We start from the raw sequence: 21,810 nt of genomic DNA, 5'->3' as shown, positions 1-21,810 counted from the left end.
TTGCCTCCTATAGGTGTCCTGACTGGGGATTGAATGCACAACCTACACATGTGCCCTAACCATACAACCTTTTGGTGTATGGGATGACACTCCAATCAACTAAGCCACCTGGCCAGAGCTCACTGACTTCTTTTTTAATGGAGGAAGAAACAAAGATGATGAGAACATGACTGGGCCTGTCCAGTTGACCTGGAGGGTTGTGTTGCTTCAAGCTGCCCTTTTCTGCTGGTGCCAGAGAAGCCACTGAATCTGAAGAGAAAAAAGTGTGAGTAGGGGTATGAAACAACTCATCTTGTCCACAGAACACCTTGTGTTCTTTTAGGAAACCATCACAATGTCAGGGAACTTAAACTACTCTGAGTTCCATCCCTAAATAGGGGAAGAAATATATTTCCTACTTTCTTCATGAAGTCATAATAAGGATTCAGGTATTTATCCAACAAATATTTTACTACAAATTTTTTTATAGTTACCAAGAACTGATAACTTTTTTATCTAAGAGTAATTTAAAAAACACATATCATAATATAAAAGTAGGTACTGATCTCAGGGCACTGGCTGGTTTAGCTCAGTGGATTGAGCGTCGACCTGCGAGCTAAGTGTCGCTGGTTCGATCTTCCAGTCAGGGCACATCAGAGAAGGAAAACTCTGACCCCAAAAAACCTCCGCTGCCTTGCGGCATACCTCTTCAGGGGAAAGCCTAAGGGAGTAAACCCCGACAGAAAATCCGGAGCCGGAGTCCCTAAGGCGGTTTGACGTTGTAGTCAACACCGGCAACTCCTGCGGCGCACCTGAACCCAAGCTGTAACGACTCCGTCTTTCCCTTGGACCCTTCAGCTGCGAAGAGAGGGGGGGTCTGCTGCATGGGCAACAGCAGACCCTCCATATTACCCTGCCCAGGCTCTGTAGCTTCAGCGTCATCGCATGATGTCGATTCAACACGGGAGGAGACAGATACCATGTCACTCCCGAGTCGGACTGCACAGCCATTCTCGGCAGTGCAGATAGACTCTTGAGAAGCTACACCATCGTCTCTCGAGACGGACGGCTGCCGACGACGACGACGACGACGACTGATCTCAAAGGTACTGATAAAAAACACTGCATTAGCCTAGATCCATGATGCAAAAGACATTGGGTAAATACCTGGCTAATTCAGAGCCCCTAAATCATTCTGCCATAATGATAAGGAAATTTAAGAACTTGAAGTAAAGGTTTTACTTTGGGATGTGATATGAGATTGCATTTGGTAGAGAAATGAAGGAGTGGAGAGGCTGGTTGTTACACTTACATGATCTAGAAAAATGCCTGAATGTTTTTATATCTTATAAAGTCTAGTTCTCAAAGACCTTGCAAAAGAATGAAATGGAAAGTTTAGTCAGAACAATGTGGTTAGACTCCTGAAATCAGAAAGAGCACTAATAATTGTAAGTAAACCAGCTAGAAATTCTAAGAGAACTGGGATTGTTTAGTAACATAGTCTGAGTCCAGATGATTTGAATGGGCACAGGTCAAGTCAGATCTAGTGTTTTATTGCTGTTTTGTTTTGTTAACACAGTGGCCTTCTTACCAGTAACCCAGATGATGTTCCTAATGTGTGGGTTTTTTTTCCCCTTTGTTTTAAGGAAACTCCACCCACAGCTATTCACATTTTTTTCTTCTAAACCATCAATTGCTTACCATATTAATGAGGAAAATTCCAACTAAAAATATAAGAATTACAAGACACAGGTTGCCATTAATATGTTTACCTTTGAAAAGTACAATTGAGCAGTCCCTAAAATGAAGATATAAGAAAATAGTTAACTTGATTTTAAGAGCTACATTCATTAGAGGATAAACCTGACAGAACATTTGCTTCTGGAAGAAATGCCATTACTTCCCTAAAAGAATGACAAAAGCACTAAATCTGTAATAATGTTCATAAATACTTTCCGATAGGTGTTTTTAAGTTAACTGACAGAGAAGTCACAATAGTCAATGTGTAGAAATTTTCAGGATATTTTCCTTCTCTTCAATAAGTTTTTGACTTCCAATTAAGAAAACAGAATATCATGTTGCACATGACACAACTTGAATGGCAGAATGAAAGAACAGGCAAACTGCTTAATAGATAATATAAATATCCAAGTAGTAGTTCCTATTACTTAATCCCTGTTATAAGTAAGTTACCTTCAGTGCACAATAAAAATATGAGAAGATGCTGAATCACATTATTAACCAAAGGAAAAATCAAAACAACTTAGCTGTACAAACTGTCAGGAATTAAAATGATTGCCAATGTCTAGTATAGATAAATGGGAACTCTAATGCACTGTTGGTGAGAATATGAGCTGGTATTGCCTTTGGGAAGGAATATATGCGAGGATCTATCCAACTTTAAAATATGCGTACCTATTGATTAACATCTCTCTTAGAAATACGCCCTCAAGAAAGTATGCAAAGACATATATATATATGTGTGTGTGTGTGTGAGTGTTTGTATAAAAACATCACACACACACACCCGTGGGGTAATCCCACTGAGGGTGATCAGAGAGTGGGCACTCCCTTCCCTAAAGCCACAGTAGCAGCATAACCACTGGTTAAGAGTGTAGACTGTTGTCAGGTCATCCTGGGTATAGATTCTAGCTCCACTACTTCAAGATGAAGAAATTGTGGGCAAGTTTCTTAATGTTTCAGTGATTCAGATTCCTCTGTAAAATGCGAGTAAATAATGCTTCTTCATAGTGTTGTGAGGATTAATGAGAAATTCCATGGTAAGGATTCATCACACTGTCTGACAAGACTTTTCAGCAATCTCTGTGCCAAGACACAAGATCAAGCGGTTGGTGGGAAATCACGAATCACATTATTTGTATTGCCAGCAAAGTTTAGCCCTGTAAGAAACTCCATCTTTAATGGTTACACACTTAACCTCAAAGATAATCTCCAAGTAACTATAAACTTCCACAGTACTGTATCTACAGGCACAGTCATGAAGAAGAATGAGTATAGGCTTTGGAGTCAGACTTCTTACAAAACCAGCTCTGATACTTGCTAGGTATGCGACTGCGGGCAAGGTGTATAATCTTTCAGTCTTACCTGGGAGGCTGTGGTTTAAAAATACTTGTATTGATGGTATTATAAAGATTAAACAACATAAGTGGATGTATGCAGAACATACAGTACCTGGTACACAGTAGAGAAATAACATCAGTGACGATAGCTCTAGTGAACTGAGTGTCTTCTGTGGGTCAGGCATTCTTCCTCATTCTTACACCAACTCAGAAAGAGGAGTACCACTAGGCCTCCTTTGGATTCAGGAAACACAGATTCAGGACACTGCATCACTTCCTCACGGGATTCTCGGCATATCTGCCTGACTCCCAAGTCTTTTCCTTTACTTTTTTCTACAGCTCACTGTTACTATTCCTGTATCACCTTGGGCAAGTCACAATTTCCTCTTCTGAGATAATATGACCAATTTGGGGGTATGTCAGCTAGTAGCTGTGAAAATTTTGAAAACTTAAGTGCTTTTGGAAACAAGAAAATGCTTCAAAATCTCTCTTCCACAGAGCTGCCACTGCTCCAACTTTCACTACTGGACATTCAATACGAGGTGTATTTCAGGTACCCTCCTTTAAAATGCAGATACTCATGAGAAGGGGTGCCACAGAATCATTAGATCATCCTATATCCTGTAGAGAGAAGTCTCAGGTAGTTTGTAAAAACTGGGTATCTAAAGAGAAGGGCATGGAAATAGGAGGAAGTGCCCAGAAAAGAGGGGCCTTGAAAATTTGACTCTAAATTACAACTTTGCCAAGGGCTGGACCCTCCAGTCAGTCTAAGAAGCCATAAACCACAATCTCTCTCTTTCTCGTCCCCTTCTTACCAGTCATTCATTTATTAAGCACTTACTATGTGCAAAGCATTATGGGATGAGCCAGTCCCTGTCCTGAAGAAACTTAAAATTTAGTTATAGTTAGTTGAGTCAATCATCTTAATATCCTTATTGGTATATGGCTTTAATCTCTGTATGTGTGTACTTGTGTGTGCAGATACTTAACTACATATGTAGATTATTTGTAGTTCAGTCAATTCCATAATCAATCACTGAAACAGGTTTTCTGATTATGAAGACCATCATATACTCTTCCCACAAGACCTAACTTGTTGAAATACTGACCGCAACCCGCATATACACCTAAATTTAACTTTTGTTAAATTTATCAAGTACTAGTTATGCAAAACTGTTCTCAGGGTAATTTTGTATCAATAGTAATTAAGTGTATAAGAGTAATTAATTTCTCTGGGTTTAATCACCAATCCCTAATGCTATATAAGTATTAATAACATCATGGCTGATACCAAAAATTATTCCTAATTATGACTGCTGATGATAAAATCAGCCGATAACATCAGAATAACATGAGGCATACTCACTGGCTCATTGCTCTTATGAATATGTCACAACTTTCTCAGTGAAGACTATTACACTGTTGATTTACAATCAATCTCATTTGTCTTCCTGAATTTCAAGGGGAAGTTATGACACATGCATAAGTTGTAAGCAATACAAATTATAGACTTACTACTTTTATTATTTCACAACCTCACATATGTAGATGTGATTACATTTCCTGTGAGGGAAGAGTATGTTTATTGTTTCTACAATTTGCCTTTAAAAAATAACCTTTTCAACATTTAACACTATAAACTCCCAGAAATGAGATCAGTTGTGGCTATGACCCATAGAACTCTTTCTGGAAAGTACCATTGCACAATCAGTATAAGCAAACAGCCAACAACAGAGGAAGACGTTAAACTTGTACCTGCCACCCCCTTCCTATTTAAGTATCAGCATTCTGAGACTTCTTCAGCTTGAAGATGGTTTGGCTATTTGGTAGGACAAACCACTTACAACATGTTTTGTTCTTAGAGGCCGAAACCTTTTGTTTCCAGATGCAGTCAATTTTAACTTGGCTGACAAACTTACCACTCCATACTGAGGTGGGAAAATGCCACCATTGTCTGGGAGCTCATTGGCCTGCTTCTATGGGGCCTGCAGGCAGGACACGCTTTAAATCATGACAAAGACAGCTTATGAACCACAGGAGCCAGGACCAATAGAGAAAGCCCCCACTTCCCACTGCTGCCGCCTGGATATCAAATGGCCCAGGCTGGGTAGGCAGCTTCATGGTGTTTTTCCTAATGAAATCTAGTGACTGGACCATGGGTGATGGAAAGCTTTGTGTTGGCAGCTGGCAAGTCCATAGGGGTGAAAATAAGAGCAAGCCCTGGAAAGTATAAAAACCTAAAAGAATAGGGTTGAGGGGCATAAAATGGAGCAGAACCCTCAGAAAGAAGCCTCTAGGCTCTACCACTGGTTTCCAAGAGGCAACCAGTGTGAATGAAGGTGTTAGATTGTTCCATTTTACACATTTAGCAGACCTTGCAGGGTGCCTAGCCAATAAACGTTATTAACAGAACCTTAATTTTGTTAATCATGGCAATGCACTAAAATATCTGTCTTCCCATATTCCCTTGCATTTGAGGGTACACCTGTCCCTCACTCTTCTCCCTCCCCTCTGCCTGAAACTGGGACAAGACATGTGGAATATCAGCAACCCTACTATGAATGGGAAAATGGAAGCCACTGTTAAAGATGGCAGAGCAGAGAGCTGGGCAGAGGCCGGCATACTGTTGGCTCTGTGGGGCTACTCCTCCTCCCTGCACTGCCTATTGTTAGAAGTTTTGTTATGTGAGAAGAGGAAAGCCACACACTAGCCTTGCTGCTCTAACATGGTAAATAAATCCTGAAATGTCTTATGCTCTGTACAAATGCATATTAAAAATAACAGGCTCTTTTGGAAAACTAGGATTGGGTCCGACCACTCAAAATCTGTGAAATCTTCTAATGACAGCAGTGTCAAAATAATCAAGAGGGAACTTGGGCAGCCAATTCCATGTGGCTAGAAGCTCCTTGGTGGTTATTAAACATGCACAAAAATGTCAACTGGAAATGTTGGCTTGCAGTAACTGAGACAACAGGTGAGAGACCAGCACATAGGAAGAATTGTGATCTGCCATTGGCAGAGGGCCCTGCAAGGCCAGGTGTGCAGCTCTCTGGGGAGGGAGGCTCTCGGGTCATGCTCTTCAAATTTTATTAAAAGAGAGCTGAAAAGGCTCCTGCCTGTGCAGGAGCTAGGCTGAGGGCTTTTCCATTTTCTTCTCTAGCCATTGCAGCTTATCTTGCCTAGGAAAGACTGTGTGAACAAATACAATTCTATATTATTATGACACCACCCTTTTATTTACCAGTTCCATCTGAGTGAGCTGAACTGTTGTATGGGTGTACTATACATGCAGTCCAATAAAACCCATCAGTTAGGGTATAAGGTTTCTACCTCTCCCGTTCTACTCCTTATACAATGCCCTTGCTAACTTTCCTAAAATAGCAGGCTGGCTTCTTCACTCAGCAGCATTACACCTAACATGGCCTCAGATTGCTCCATGAGCTGGTCTGCTTGGGTCCCTAGCTTCCTCTCCCTCTGCTCTACAGCTTAATCTATGCATTCCAGCCACACAAAAACTGCCCCTGGTTCTGGTCTCTAGGCACACACAATGCTGTCATTTGTGTTCTTGCTTGCACAGTTTGCTTCCCCCTGCCTGGAATGCCTCTCCCCACCTGGCCCACCCAATGAACTATTTAGCTTCAGAACCCTATTCAAGAGTCACCTCTAGGAGTCCTTCTCTGATGTCATCCTCGAATAAACCAGTGCCTTTGATACCTTCTGTTATTGCATGTATCACAGAGCACTGATTAAATGATATTCATGTTTGCCTGGCACATAGTGGATTACCAATACACACTTGCTGAATTGAACTTGTCCTCTCCTTGATGAGACCAGAAAAAGAAGGTTGTGAAAATGCTGTTCTAGGGATTCCCATGGCATTCTCACAGCCTGGAGTGAATAGGGCATTTAAAAAGAAATTATCCATTAGCACCATAACAATATGTACGAATATCAACTCTCAGGCAACTAATCCAGGCAAAATTCTGAAGCTTGCCTGGGCAAGAGAACAGTCCTAAAGAGAAAGAAAAGGCCGAAGAACAAGCTTACATGATTGGAAAGAGTTGTTCTTATGTTTACATCTAAAATAAAAGACTAAAATGCAGCAAGAAGTTGCCTTGGAGATACCATCCAAACAGAGACCCGTAGATGCTATCAACATTCAAACACTAAAAGAAACGACACCTTATCCACCTTACTAATGAAAGCAATATGAATGGATAAAGTGGATGCAGAATCAACAAAAATGTGTTCCAGTCCTGGGTCATTCACTAGGTGAGGGAACTTGAAACAGCAGTGCTATTAATCTCTTTAAAGTGTGCCCTTTACAAAACACCTATGAATAAAAATATACATTGAACACATGACATCTAAGCACTGTAACAATTAGTCTAATGTAAAGAAAATTAAATAGATCTCATTTTCTCTTTTATCTGTAAGAACAAAGTCCCTCTGAGTTTCCAGGCTCTATGTAATGCAACAGCATCTACATACAGGCATATGTCCTCATGGAAAGATATAATAAATTCTTACATATTTTGTTTCTTTGACTTAAAAACACAGATTAAGAATGTGATTTGGAAATGCGGACTTCTTATTAAAGATGCTTGTGTATTTTGCCAAGGCAGCAAAGCCTAGACATTTTATATTTTCCTATGTATCAGTTCCCATCTCTAAAAATACAACGATGACATTTTTCTATGACCTCTACTACTGCAGGGAGTACAGAGAGGATGGGGGTGATGATGCTCATTAAAGTCGTGAACTTCGTGAAAGAGAGAACAAACAGTCACTATAGCTGTCATGTTAGCAACCCTGACACTTTGGGGGGCTTTAAAAATCTAGTTTTGTTAGGAGATGAAGTTCCTTGTTACTAAGATGCTGTGTAATGCCATCCAGCTCGTCCAATCAAAGCTGAAAGACATGGCCAATATATGCAATTTATTTAGACGTCTCTCTGCTCCTCTCATTCCCAGTACTGATTCACCTATTTGAAAAATATTTGATCAATTTGGTCTTTATCCTAAAGAGTACTAGATGGGAAATGCTTGTGCCTAGAAAGTTCCAGGGAAAAAAATTTCAGAAAAATACTTGAAGGAGGAAGTAAGGCTGCATCTGAACCCCTACCCCTTAATTCCTAGCAATGGCCCAGCAGCTAATGCACGGACATGCCCCTTGCAAACTCAGCCACTTGCCCATCTTCTGGGAGGACATCATGGTTTCCCAATTTGCGTAACTATATTCCGATCTCTTCTAGAAAGGTTTGTTGTATTTAGTTTTAGGGTTTAAGTAGTTTCTCATTGGCCATGGGAATTTTTAACAATGAAAACGTTACAGTTAAGAAAATTCAAGTCAACAACTAAAAAAGAGAAATGTAGGAGAAGTCTTTTGTGCCAAGCTGTGTGACAGAATAAAAGGTATATCCCCCCATTTTCTGTGCCCCCTTGTTTCCTTATTCATTTAAGTCAATCACTTATTCAGTAAATATTTACTAAATGCCTGCTTTGCACCAAGTATTATGCTTGCCCCAGGGCTACAAATATCCCTATCCTCAAAGAGTCCAACAAAGAAAAGAAGAGATTAGAAGGAAGAACATTACATTAATTAAGCTCTTACTCTGTACCAAGTGCTTTTCTTGTCAAGTCCTCATAACAACTGATAAGAGAAGGTAGACAAGACTCTCCTCATATAATGAATGTGGACTGAGGCTCAATAATTTGTCTGGAGTCACATAGTTGAGTAGACTGGTATTTGCATTCAAATTGGTGTAATCCCAAAATCCCTTTTAAAATTTCTTGAGAAGAAGGAGAAGAAAAACCACCCATTATTTCATTACAGTGATAAGTCACTGTAATGAAAACAACTGTTAATGTTTTGGAGAATTTCCTTCCAATTTTTTATTGACTTTTGAAATTTTTAAATAGGTTAAATTTTGAATTTTAAAAATATGTTTCACAGCTGTACCCCAAGTGTGTTATATTGCATTTCACTGGAAACATGACACCACTGATTGTGAAAGGCTCCATTATTCTATATAGCACAGGAAAGAAAAAGTGTTGCCTATTAGATTATGCCACTGAGATATGTTCAGATTTCAGTGATGTTAAAGTGAAGATAAAAGGCCTGTTCTGTATTCCACAAAGCCCACACTCATGCAGCCCACCTCCTGCCTGCAGGCTTGGGTGGCTTCACAGCACAGGGGACCTGAATCTCTCCCATATTAGACAAGGTATCTGTCTTGGGTGGAAGGTCCCCCTCAAAAGGGAGAGTGCTCTGTTTGTCTTTCTTACACACACATTGCTTTGCACATAGTAGGCACTCAAGAAATATTTCTTGGTTTGAATACATAACCAAAGCTTCAGAAGAAATTTGCCAACAGAGGAAAGTAAAAATTACCACCGGCCCAAAGAATGGTGGAAGCCCAAGATTTACTGGTGAACAGTGGATCTGCATTACTATACTTGGGAAGAGAGGATGGATGGAATATTGAACCAGAGGCATGGATCCTAGGCTTTGCAAGGCCACTCCCTTCCTATAGCCTGCTGCTCTCTCCACATTGCCTCCTCTTCAGCTGTCCAGGCCTTTTCATTGGTGTTCTTGCCCAAGCCTACCTCCATAGTGTTGCTTGATTCTGCTATCTTGGGAAATCATTCACACTTAATCACACTCAATTTGAATACTGATTTAGGTTTGCTTAGGGACAACCACCCATTAATTTCATATGAAGCAAATTCAGGAATCAGCAAGAGGCAGATGGAGAAGAATCATATTTTTTGGAAGAAGCTAAAATAGTCTAAATGGATAGTATCTCTTCTGCTTACATAAAAAGGTCTGAATGCCCCCAAGAAGTAAAAGCTATGTATAGTTTGAGTCTATATGATTTTTGGCAATTCAGTTTCTATGGATGTTCACTAAGGTATCTGTCTGAGTCAGCAAAATGGGTTTAAATAAAGGAAATACATTAGACCAGACTTAGTTCTCCATGTATGTTCTGAGTTAAACATAAGATGGGCACATTTTGAAAACCATCATAATTTTTATTGCTTTTCTTCCACCCTCTTCTTCCTTCATGCACCTATCAAGTATCTATGTGTGTTCATAACATGTGAAGAAATGTGCTAAGTTTTCTAAGAGAAATGACAATGAGCCAGAAAAATCTGACCTCCGAAAGCAGTTTCTACATTAATAGTGAAGATGACTTTAACTGACAGAAATAAATTACAAGGTAGAGAGAGTGTAAGTACTATCAGTGATACAGGTGATATGTAATCAGGGTTTAGAACCAGGAGAGATTAAGTCCTGCTAGGAGATCCAGAAAGGATTCAGAGAGCAGGTCATTTCATCTGGGCCCTGCAGGATGGAGACCATCTAGACATATGGGAATAGGGGCAAAGACCTGTGCATGGGCAAAAGGACTCCTGTTGTTCCGTTTTACATGACTTTATTCTTTGTTTAGAAAGCTAGATATGGTTGTTAAGGCCTATCCATGAGGTGTTAAAGCCCAGGGTCAATAAGTGGATCCTCACCTTGAGCTGACCTCTTTGTGCTGCCATAAGACATACCTACCATCTTAGGGCTAAAGCCAGGGAAATACTATAAGACTTCATGCTGATTAAGCGTGAAATTTAAGAGGAAAGTCATAAAAGCCAAAACTTGGTGTATAAGAAAACATTCGAAATCCACAACTGGTAACTAAGACAACTGATTAAAAAGCAACAGCACAACATCACTTTTTAAAACTCAAGGGACTGGCAGTTCCTCACTTACCATGGACATGGATTCCATTTGGTTGAAAAGAGTTTGTTTCTGGCTGATAAGACTTCATGTGTGATCCTGAGGGCTGCTGGGTGTGGGGAGGCTGTGTTCTCTGCATTATTGAAGAAGGAGCTGAAACTCTCCGGGGACTGATGTGGTGAGGAGATGGAGCAGAAGGTGCAAACCTGAGAAAACAATTATAAAAGGAAACATGAGGGACTTAAAATTACAGGAGCAAAGACACTCTTCGAAGCCAAATTCTAATTTCCCATTCTGGCTATATAACAGCATGACAAAAAGCCTTTTTAAAATATCTTAAGACTTTTGTCTCCCATTTTTAACCACTCATGTCTCAATTGAGATATTGAGAGAATGAAAGAGATCAACAAAGGGAAAATCTAGTCACTGCTTGGGTTTGTCAAGCTTTTTAAAATGCATTTCAAATACTCTAGGTTTGGTGAAATTCAAAAAACATCTTTTGTCAGACTGCTTTTCTGCTAATTTTTAAATCCTTTTGCATTTTAAGGGATATCTGATCCATATGTTTCTGATTCATTTACACTTTAGCTCATAAAAATTTTGTTCTATAAGACATATCTGAGGTCCAAGAAGTGTTACAAGTCTTTATTATAAGCTTTTCTAATCCTATTCCCTTTAACGATACATTTCCATTTGCCAAGAATAAATTAATTTAAACCTCAGAGGTCAAGAGTGGATTGAAATCCAGAACCCAAGAGACCGGCATGAGTTCTGTGTTTGGCAAAGAACGCTGCGCAGGGTATAAGAGAATCACCATGTGGGACATCCTTTGCAGTCACGTATGCCAATCACTATAAGTCTATTGGTAGTTTCTGAGGTGGGAAATACAGGTGTTTAAATAAGGTAACATCATCAATTAACCTGAGACAGAAAATGTTTAACTGACCACTAATTTTCTAATTGTAAGGCAGAATTGGCAGAATCTAATTCATTAGGTGTAAAATAACAGTCTCTATTGTCCAACATTGAAGGGAAGGTGTACTTGTGAGAACAATGTTCAAGTTTAGTAATGTCCATTGACTATCAAAATGGTACTTGACTTCCCAGTTCAGTAGGGGGCTGGCACGAGTCTAGTACAGAAAGAAGCAAGGAGTCTGTCAATGAAGTAAAATGAAGCAGCAAAATAATATTTGGGAAAACTGTATTAGCAATGAATTGCTTAGTTTCCCCCCAAAAGGCCCAAGAAGTTAAAAATTTTCAATTGACTGTTTCTTACTTTGTATAGAAAGACAGGCTTTGCTTTACACTAATGTGTAAAGTTGCCATCTGTGCACACCACTTATTTCATAGGAACAAATCACTTCACTTTGCTGGGCTTTTGTGTAAGGCCACAGATGATAAAAAGGAGGATGAACCAGTCAAGTTGATAAAGTAATCTTCAATGTTCTGAACCAGAATATCTAATAAAGCAGAGCTTCTACTTTTGTAATATAGCTGTAGGAAAGCATGGGATGAAATCCATGTTCTTTTTGCATTCCCCTTGTCCAGGTATTAAGGGGCTATGTGAGAAGGTGATGAAACCAAGACAGGAGGATCTGGACTAGTTAACCTCTGAAGAAGAGAAGTCACAGGGCACTTAAACAAATTAGCTGGGTTAGGATGCCTGCTTAAACAACAATTTGTATCTTTGCTCTGCCCTGTGCTGGGAAATATGTATTTTCCAAGCACATCATCTTATTTGGAATTAGCCTAAAAAGATGTGCTGAATGGCCTTCAGAGAAAACACAGGGAAAAATTCTGGCACTGTCCATAGATCACCTAGTAAAAACTCAAAAGCCAGGATTCCTCATGCAGAGGTTATTTTCTTGGGGAACATGTCCTTAATGTGCCTTGCAAGCTACTATGAGGTTGTGGGACAGGGATGGGGACTTATGGGATCACAGACTTTAGGGCTAGAAGGAGTCCACACTGCCACCCCATATTGGATTCTTGTGGGCGGCAGATCCACTGGGAGGGAGAGCATGGGGGAGGATTTAAAAAGGAAGGCAATCTATGTTACCCCTAAATAGTCATTGTTGGCATCTCAATTCTGATTTTTGGACAAAGTGGTAAAATCCTTTGACTGGCTTCCTCGTTATATTTCTTCATTTGGGACTAAAAGATACAATATGCTTTAGGTGGTTTTCAAGTCTTTTCTTCTGGTGCTTTGGCCACATTTCATTTCTTTTGAGAACTAATGCAGAGGAATGTGTGGATGGGTCAAGTTGCAGTGTTTAGAAGTATGACCCTGATATCATGGGCTTGATAGAGAACAATTTTTTTTCACAGCTTCCCGCTCCCACAGCACCATAAGTCTGACTCATAAACAAGACTTTGATTAACAAAGAATAGAAAAGTGGATGGGGAAGGGAAAGGAGGCGAAGATTGTCAGCAATACAAAGTTTTATATTGTTATAATTTTAGGTGATATGGCTATAGGGTAAATTATGACTACTATCCATAAAAAGGGGGGACTATTCAACCAATAAAAGAATAGAATTCAGTTGAGCATTTTATGAGTTATTGAGAATGTAAATGCTACACAATACTCTAAATCCATATACAGATCATATATCTACATATAAATTATATATCTATGTTTCTGAGTATCTAATCCAGAAAGTATGTAATCATATGCTAATTATAAACCACTCTTATTCATTCATACAAGTTCGAAACCCTGGCCATGCTCTCTTAGCTACCACATATTAATTAGTGTAATAATACTGACAGGGAAAAAAAAGTGGTAGTATAATCATCAAGGTTTTGGCATTATTTATCTCAGAGACTCGAGGAAAATGAAATACTCATTGAGCCTTCAACTGACTCTATATTTTGCTTTTTGCTAATTCAGACTAGATTTTTCTCCATGTTATTCAAATAAGTAATATTCCATAGTATAATTTTAAATAATTTAAAATATAGTATGTCATTCCATACAAATTATTAATAAAAATTTAAATACAAGGGTAGGCAAAAGTAGCTTTACATTTGTGAGTACAGGAAACACAATTTATTCTTGTATTATTTTATTAATTACTGTATAATTTGTTTGTATTATAACTGTAAACCTACTTTTGTAAACTCCTGTATAAGTTATTCTAAGTAAATAAATGTATACCTAAGGTAGTCTTTGATTTGAAAAAACAAAGAATTGGTATAAAATTTTAACTTTTACATGTATAGAGGAAAGATAAAAAGTGATAAGATGGGATCTCGATGATCCAGGTAATTTCTAGGAACAAGGAAATAAATGAGAATTCAGCACTATAAAGTCCAGCATAAGAAATGAGTGTATAAATGTGATTGATTTTCAAGTACAGCACATAGAATCAGTTTCTGCCTAAAAACACTACATAGTATTTTATTGAAAAATCTTTAACAATCCTTCTATTAATTAATTTAATTTTTATAAACTTCGTTATTTGTTAACCAGCTCATAGTAAAGTATAAATAACAAATCAAAATCAGGGGTGCAGGAGTAGGAGAGGAGTAAAAAAGGTAAACGGGAGACCTAATGTTAAGAGTCAGGGCCCTGGGAGCATCCAAAAGCAATCACTGACAACTCACAGCAAGAGAGATGCCAGAAACATTATTGCAAAAGCCAAAAGGACTCAAGAAACTTGAGTAGTTTGAGGCCATTTATTCCAGAAGCAAGCAAACAAAAAACATGCCACTTAAATAGAAGCTTACTGAGCAAAACGTAAAATGTTCCTATTGTTATTGAAGGTAAAATGAATCCCATTTTCTTAGTGCCCTCGACTATTTTTATTTTCCAACCTTGTTTTTTAACACACAAACACACACACACACAAAATAAATACAGTCAGAATATTTTGCCCATAACAGAGACTTTTTTTTTGAATTCAAAGAAGGTAAATTTCAAAAATTTAATGTGAAAATAAACCAACAATTTTGATGCTGAACATAAATTGCAGGGATTTATAATTTTTCTCCTATGAAGTATCTCATTCCCCCATTACATCAGGACAAGATGACATCACTCTAATTTATTCTGAATTACAGCAATGTCCAAGAGCCAGAAGAGAGACCGTCTGAAATTTTTCTGTGTCCACCTCTGTCCCCCAGCTGCTGATGTGCAGTTGACACTTCACAAGTTTCATTCAATACAGCTTACCAGTCTCTTCTCTGGCCTTTTCTACTTCTATTAAACAACAGAAGACTGTTTGTGTAAATATGCACACAACAGACTAAAATTTTTTTTAAAAATCACTGCTTACCAGATAACACAAAAGCAAATCACAGAAGCAAGTCAACCATTTCCACTCACTTAATGGAGTTTATATAACCTTAGCACAAACCATGGTTCATTCGTTTGACAAAAACAAAACAAAACAAAACAAAACAAAAAAACACACACACACAAACAAACAAATGAAACAGGTTTGAAAGGGCTCATAAAAGATTTTCTGAAAGAAAAAAAAAAGAAAAATGTTTCTGCAAATATTTATCTATCTATATACACCTTTAACAATGTCTGATATTTGGGGGTATTCACTTGGTGACGGAAGCCTGCTCCCCTCTTTGTTCATACTAACTTCCAAACCTTGTAGTGAGGTGGGCCAGAAACACAAAGGTCATCTTTCCTGCAAATGTAGCACTTTTTAGATTATGTTGCACAGAACAATAGGTCCCAATCGAGACACAGAACTGGGGAGGATCATATGCAGAAAAACTGCAAATGGTAGGAGAAGCAGATGGATGTCATCAAAGACAGATGTACTAGAAGTCCCAGGCTTGAACTGTGGCTATATCCCTTTCTAGCTGGGTAATCTTGAGTAAATTACCTGACTTCTCGCAGTCTCAATTTCAAGTATAAAATAAAGATAATCTTGACTCTTACTGGGGACTGTAAAATTTGAGACAATGTTTTTATTTGTTCATTCAAGAGATATTTATTGAGCTCTGCTCAAGTGTGTGACACTGTTTTAAGCACTAGAAATAAAGCAATATATACATGACACATACCCCTGTCTTTGTGAAACTTATATTTTAGTGAGGGGAAGCAGGCAATGAACAACTTTGTTAGCAAACTATGTATTGAGCTAGAGGAAATCAGTACTATGAAGAAAAATAAAGAATGGAAGATGAGGGATGGAGGTGGATTATGAACAAATTTAAATTGGGAAGTCAGAGTTATCAAAATACTTTAGACAATGAGTGTCTGGCACCTATAGATGATCAATACATGGTTATGGCATGGCTGCTCTAAATAGAATATAAACTTAAGGTATTTCTGATATTAACATGTATCCTGTGCTTGAGAGCTATACATGATTATGGTTACAGCACCGTATTTGAGTAAGGAATTATTAAAATAAAAAATCTTAGGACTCTTTTCTCCCTTAACTATTCAGATATGGAAACTAAGGCTCAAAGAAAGTGAGGCATTTATTCATCCAGCTAATTTTCTGGTTCTAGGAACAGTTAATCATGGTCTTATGTAAGAGTCTCATTTCTTGGTACTGGGTTTTCCAAAGGAGTATCCTGAGTTCACAAATTCATACAATCATATAATGTTCTAGCTGAAGGGCATTATAGCACCACCCATTTAAATAGGATAAAGTAGGCCCAGAGACATAAAATGATTTGCTCAGCCCCACACTAGTTCTCCAGATACCACGTTATTCCAATACAGTAAGATGCTCTCTAGCGGAGATCTGAAGAAAGGCAGACAGGTGGGGTGAGGAAGGATGGAAGAGAACTCCTGTGGGCATTTGAAATTTTGATCCTTAGCACTAGCTGATGGGAATGTATCAATAACCTACTGCCTTTAAGAAACCTGACAATGGAGACAGTTTTTTCAGTTTGCTTTGGTGAACTTGCTCAGTTCTGAACTGGGGTTCTTCATGCCCAAGTTGGGCTTATACCTTTAGCTTTCCAACTGGGTAACTCTTTTCAGGTAGCACTCTTTCCTCTGTCTATAACTCCAAAGTATTTTCTATGTCAACAAATGATTGTATCTCTTCAAACAAAATTTACTAAAAAACTGTGTTACAAGTCAAGCACATGTCATAAATATGTCTTTCTTTATTTGTGCATTATTAAGTAAGCAGTTCTGGCAAGCACTGTGGGACTGTGTGCTTTAGCACTGCTTTGAGGGTTAACACTTTGGGGGGAAAAAAGGGTGTTTACATGATCCACTAGATTAAATGTTGGGTGATAAGTGCTTTGGATAGTTCCCCCTGCCACTCCCCTTCCATGGGGGTTACAGACCTCCCAAAGAAGAGAGAATGAACCAGAACAGCTTGTTTCATTGTATTCGTGTGAAAAAATATTATTGATTTGCTGCCAGGGAGTAGAAATAATGGATACAAAGTTGTCTATGGTAGACTTGGGGAGGTATTTTTTATTCCCCCAAAGAATTGTGGAGTATCTTCTTCGGTGGTTTTAAAATTCATCTGCAAAAAACTAATCAATGAAAAATGGCTTTAGCAGTTGGCCAACTGCAGAGGGGGAAAAAGGAATCCTTTTCAAAACCTAAAAAGAAAAGCACAATTTTAAGGATTTCACATCTGACTTAACATCTAACCCCCCCCCAATGATAATACCCCACTTTGTATAGCCAGACAGCACTCTGTTTTAGTAGACTTTAGTGGTCTTTATAACGATTTATGAATCACTTCATGAATTCCTGGCTGATTCATCTGGGTGACTATAGTATCTACTTATACTTCCCTTCTGTCTCACAAAAGAGACACTTGGCCTCAGTTCAATCCAGATTTGTCCCCGAATGAATCACAGCACGTTACTGGGGGAACTGCAAATTGAATTCTGCTTCTGAGACAATCAAGACCAGCTTTCAGAAATGAAGAAACGCCGCTGGGAAGTGTGGGTAATTGCAACATTGTCCATCTGGGCAGGACCAAAGCAAGCCAAGAGCTGTATATGTCCATCTGAGGACTTCTCCAAACTATTCAGAGTGGAATCCGTCCCCTGGAAAGGCTTAGTATTTCTTTCTCCATACAAGAGGCTGGGTCAATATTAACTTCAAATAATTTATCACACTGGACGAGACTGAGACTCCAAAATAATTGCCAGAACCTCCACGGAGCACAACAAATTGAGGGCTGCAAAGCTAGCTGTAGGCTAAATGATTGCCAAGCCTCTTTAAAGAAGACTCACAAATATACTATAACGAACGTTCGTGTGAAATAGAAAGGATAATGTTCTGGAAAAATGTTTCTCCACTTGGGTACAGGGAGTCAGTTGTAAGTCAAGAAACAAAGTAACAATGCCAAAGGTAGAGAAGTGTATTTATAATATTCCCCCACCCCCACCCTAGAAATCAAAAAGGGAAGAGGAGAGGATATCCAGGATATGTAAGAAAATTGAACTATGCAGGACACACTTAACCAAGGGCTGGATATTTTTGGAATATCTTGCCTGCAAAATTGGCTGTGACTCAGTTGTTTGTCTATTTTAGAATTTATGTGATAAGGAAAAAGGGAAGAAAGTCTGATTCTGCCAAATCCTCTTTTCAAAAAAGCGCCAGACAGAAGAAAATTTATCCAGAGTGGTCTTAGACATTTGATGTCAAAAATAATGCTATGAAAAAAAAAAAAAAAAAAAAAAAACTGCAATGATATCATCCCTTTGGCAGTTCTTTGTAGGTCAAAGCAAGGGGATGAACTCAGCCTGCACGGTGGCAAAGGGAAGAGTCTTGTTTAACACGTTGTTAGGCATGAAGTTCCATCAGCTTTGTGGTAGAATGCACTAGTTAAAAAAAAAAATCATTCAGAAGAGAGTGTAATGAGAATGCCAGATGAGAAAAGGGGAAAACAAGTGTTATTTTTGTCTAAATGTGAGAAAGGGAGAAAAATGGCCTCTTCCATGCCTTTCTCGTAATCTCAAACTGCATAGACCAGTTTCTTGACAATATCCAAAGAACTTTTAGAACTGTTGGGTTGGCCAAAAAGTCCTTTTAGTTTTTTTCCATAAAATAAAAAACACATTTTTCATTTTTACTAATAACTTTATCAGTTTGGCTATTTTGAGTATGTTGGCTATCCCTCACTATTGACTTCTAGTGGGAAGAGGCCAAGGGTGCTGCTAAATATCTTCCAGTGCAAAAGCAGGGCCACAGCAAAGAATTATTTGGCTAAAATATCAGTAATACCAAGAAACTTTGCAAACCACTTTTGACACATTTGATCAGTCACAGCACCTTCCCCATAATCTATACAAATCTTTTTGTGTTTCAGTTGTGTTTTTACCTTTCTTGAAATGATAAAGCATAATTTGCTGCAAATATTGCGTAACTTCTTTCATCTTCAGTATTAAAATGGCTACACAAAAAGTCACCAATTTTGATGTTTTTTAAATGTACGGTGATATAACTGCCGCAATACAACCTAACAAAATTGTTTCAAATACACTTCAAGACAACTAAGCACTACTACAGCCATCGTATGAAAAAAACATAATAAACTTTTTGGCCAACTCAATAACTTCCAAGTGCAGTAGTACTCTTGCCAAGCATGGCCAGGTACCTTCGAAAGCCACTGCCAAATAAGACCTCAAAAGTCAATATAATCCATAAATTTGAAAAGAAACTAGTAGGTGGTGGTTTGCTCAGAAATCATGTGCTGTTATTTGTCTAGAGAAATCAATTCAAGGAAACAACATATGTTTAAAAATTCACAATTAGAGAAGGGCTCTTGCCTCTTATTGACAGAAAGAGCATCAAATCCTCAGAAGTTTACTCCCATTTGTATCTCCAGGACCTCATCCAGTATTATGCAAAGATGAGTATTTAATAAATGTTGGTTGTTGCTGTTGAAGAACTACTCTGTTGAACTACTCCCTTGGTTCCATAGACTTGGCTCCCAACTCGGTGCCAGTTCTTGTGTCCAGGTAGATGGTACCTTGTCCAATTGGTGCAAATGTTCAGTTGGATATTATATTTCCCAAAGACAACCACTTCTGTTTCTAAGAAGAGAACATCTTACTCAACAGAATGACTCCAATCATTTACTCTGGAAAGATGATTAAAACAGAGAAAAGTTTTTCTCCTTGCAATTACACAGAAAAACAACCGAAAATAATTTCTCAGAAAATTAAGCAAAAAAGACTAATCCAAAGAACTTTGTCTTTCAGTTTCTTCTCACCTCAATAGTCTTCCCCCTCATTAATAAACACACAGTCTTTGGTTGCAAAAAGATATACAGTCTATTAGCAGCCAATTCCCTCAACTGTCCCCATTTGAGAGGGGAAAAGACAAAATTGACTTCCAGATCACACTGTTATAACATTAAGCAGAGGCTTTCCTTTGAACAGCCTTTTCTACATTAGAGACAAGGCACTTTGTAATATGTGGATGTCTTGACTCAGGCTAGAATGACTTGTGGGCTTTCACTTGGGGAATTCTGGCTCCGTATGACTTGCTGTTTCAGAGAAAGCGTATGAAAAGAACACAGTGACACATTTGAATAATGTAATGGCTTAGTTTGAACTCTACGTTGCTGCATGCTAATGCTCTAAAGTAGAGGTTGCAAGAAAAGAAATTCTATTTTACCTCAAGCCTCCCTTGTTACTGTCATGACTCACTTTCCTGACTGAAAATCCAAGGGGACTAAAAAAACATCATCTTGGGCTTCACACGACGTAGATTTGTTTGGAATGTGGGAACAAAATAAAGATGGCTGATTTGGCATTCAGAGGTGAAACAAATTTCTTAGCATTTAAAAAATATAGTATCTTTTACAGACATTCTAATGGTTGCTTCATGATGTGTGGTTGTAATTAATCTAACATAAAGAACCAGTGTACTTTGCAACTAAAAATACACAGAAAACAGTTTGATGTGAACGAATATTTGAACCATGAGTTAAGCTGTTTGTTTGGTAGAGTGCCACACGAATGCATACATCAGCGTCTCTTGCTTTTCCATGAAGTGACCCAGAGGAGAATGTGGGGATGGAAAAACAACAATCATCCGCTCAGGGTTATTATTACCTTTCCCAGAAATAACAGAGAAATCATAGTCATAGTCCTGCCTTCCACTGACACTCATTCATTCCACACAATTTCTTAGGTGACCCTTCTAAGCGCAAAGGGGAAAGGATTGTCAACAGGATAGTTGTAAGCATGACACAGTCTCAGCATGGCACAGAGTGTTAAATCTATGAAGAAAAATAGAACAGAGTGAAGGAACAGAGTGAAGTTGGGGGCAGTTTTAGATGGAGTGGTCAAGAAAGGCCTTTCTGAAGAGGTAACATCTGAGCAGACACCAGAAATGAAGACGCAAGTGATGTAAAGTTTTGGTGAAAGTGATTCCCACAGGTTTCAGGAACAGCAACTACAAAGGTCCTGAGGCTGGATGAGTTGTTTTCCAGAAACAGTAAGGACAGTGTGGCTGGAGCATATTAAGCAAGAGGAGCAGTGGTAAATGAATCTGATGAAGACCAGACCATAGATGGCTATGTAGACTTCAAAAAGGACCTGGACTATATTCCAAGTATTGCTGAGGGGGAAGAGAGATGAATAGGAGTTCCTCAGTGATTTGATTTACATTTTAAAGGGCAAGTCTTGTGGTGGAGCAAAGGCCTGTGTGCTCCAATGAGGTTAAGAGTGGAAGGCTATGGGGAGGCAAGATAGACAGATGTAGGAAAACAGTTCGGGGGCTGCCGTGGTTGAGACGGAAGGGGATGGTGGTGAACCAAGGTTGGAAAAGTAGAGCTGATTCAACTTAAATGTATTTGAGCTACGAGGACATATAGATTAATCAGATATGAGAGTATTTGGGAAAAACGAGGAATCAAAGTTGACTCCTAAGCTGTTTAGGTTTTTAATTTAGGTTTTTTCCTCCCAATGGAGCCATTTACGATCACTAGGTAGATAAGAAAAAAGTAACATTATCATGAATTCCCCCATATATGTGACTACCAGGAGTAAGTCAGCGCAGTGGCACGTTTACGAAGCTATTAATAAGGTGAATACCTCTATGAGGAGAAAGTTT

The 21,810-nt window shown here is 38.6% G+C and overlaps 1 protein-coding gene across 1 annotated transcript in view; it reads right to left on the bottom strand.

Moving 5' to 3' along the window:
• The window catches only part of GLIS3 (GLIS family zinc finger 3), a 319,845-nt gene that overhangs the window by 14,665 nt on the left and 283,370 nt on the right, over positions 1-21,810 (bottom strand). Inside the window, exon 7 of the mRNA XM_090275841.1 lies at positions 10,824-10,996. Within this exon, the coding sequence (XP_090131967.1) occupies positions 10,824-10,996 (173 nt within the window). The remainder of the gene's footprint in view (positions 1-10,823; positions 10,997-21,810) is intronic.

The sequence above is a fragment of the Furipterus horrens genome, unplaced genomic scaffold (assembly GCF_987537825.1).
Source record: "Furipterus horrens unplaced genomic scaffold, mFurHor1.1.pri manual_scaffold_4, whole genome shotgun sequence".
Classification (NCBI taxonomy): domain Eukaryota; kingdom Metazoa; phylum Chordata; class Mammalia; order Chiroptera; family Furipteridae; genus Furipterus; species Furipterus horrens.
Note: the sequence above shows the minus strand (reverse complement) of the source record. Positions and strands in the feature narration are given on the sequence as shown.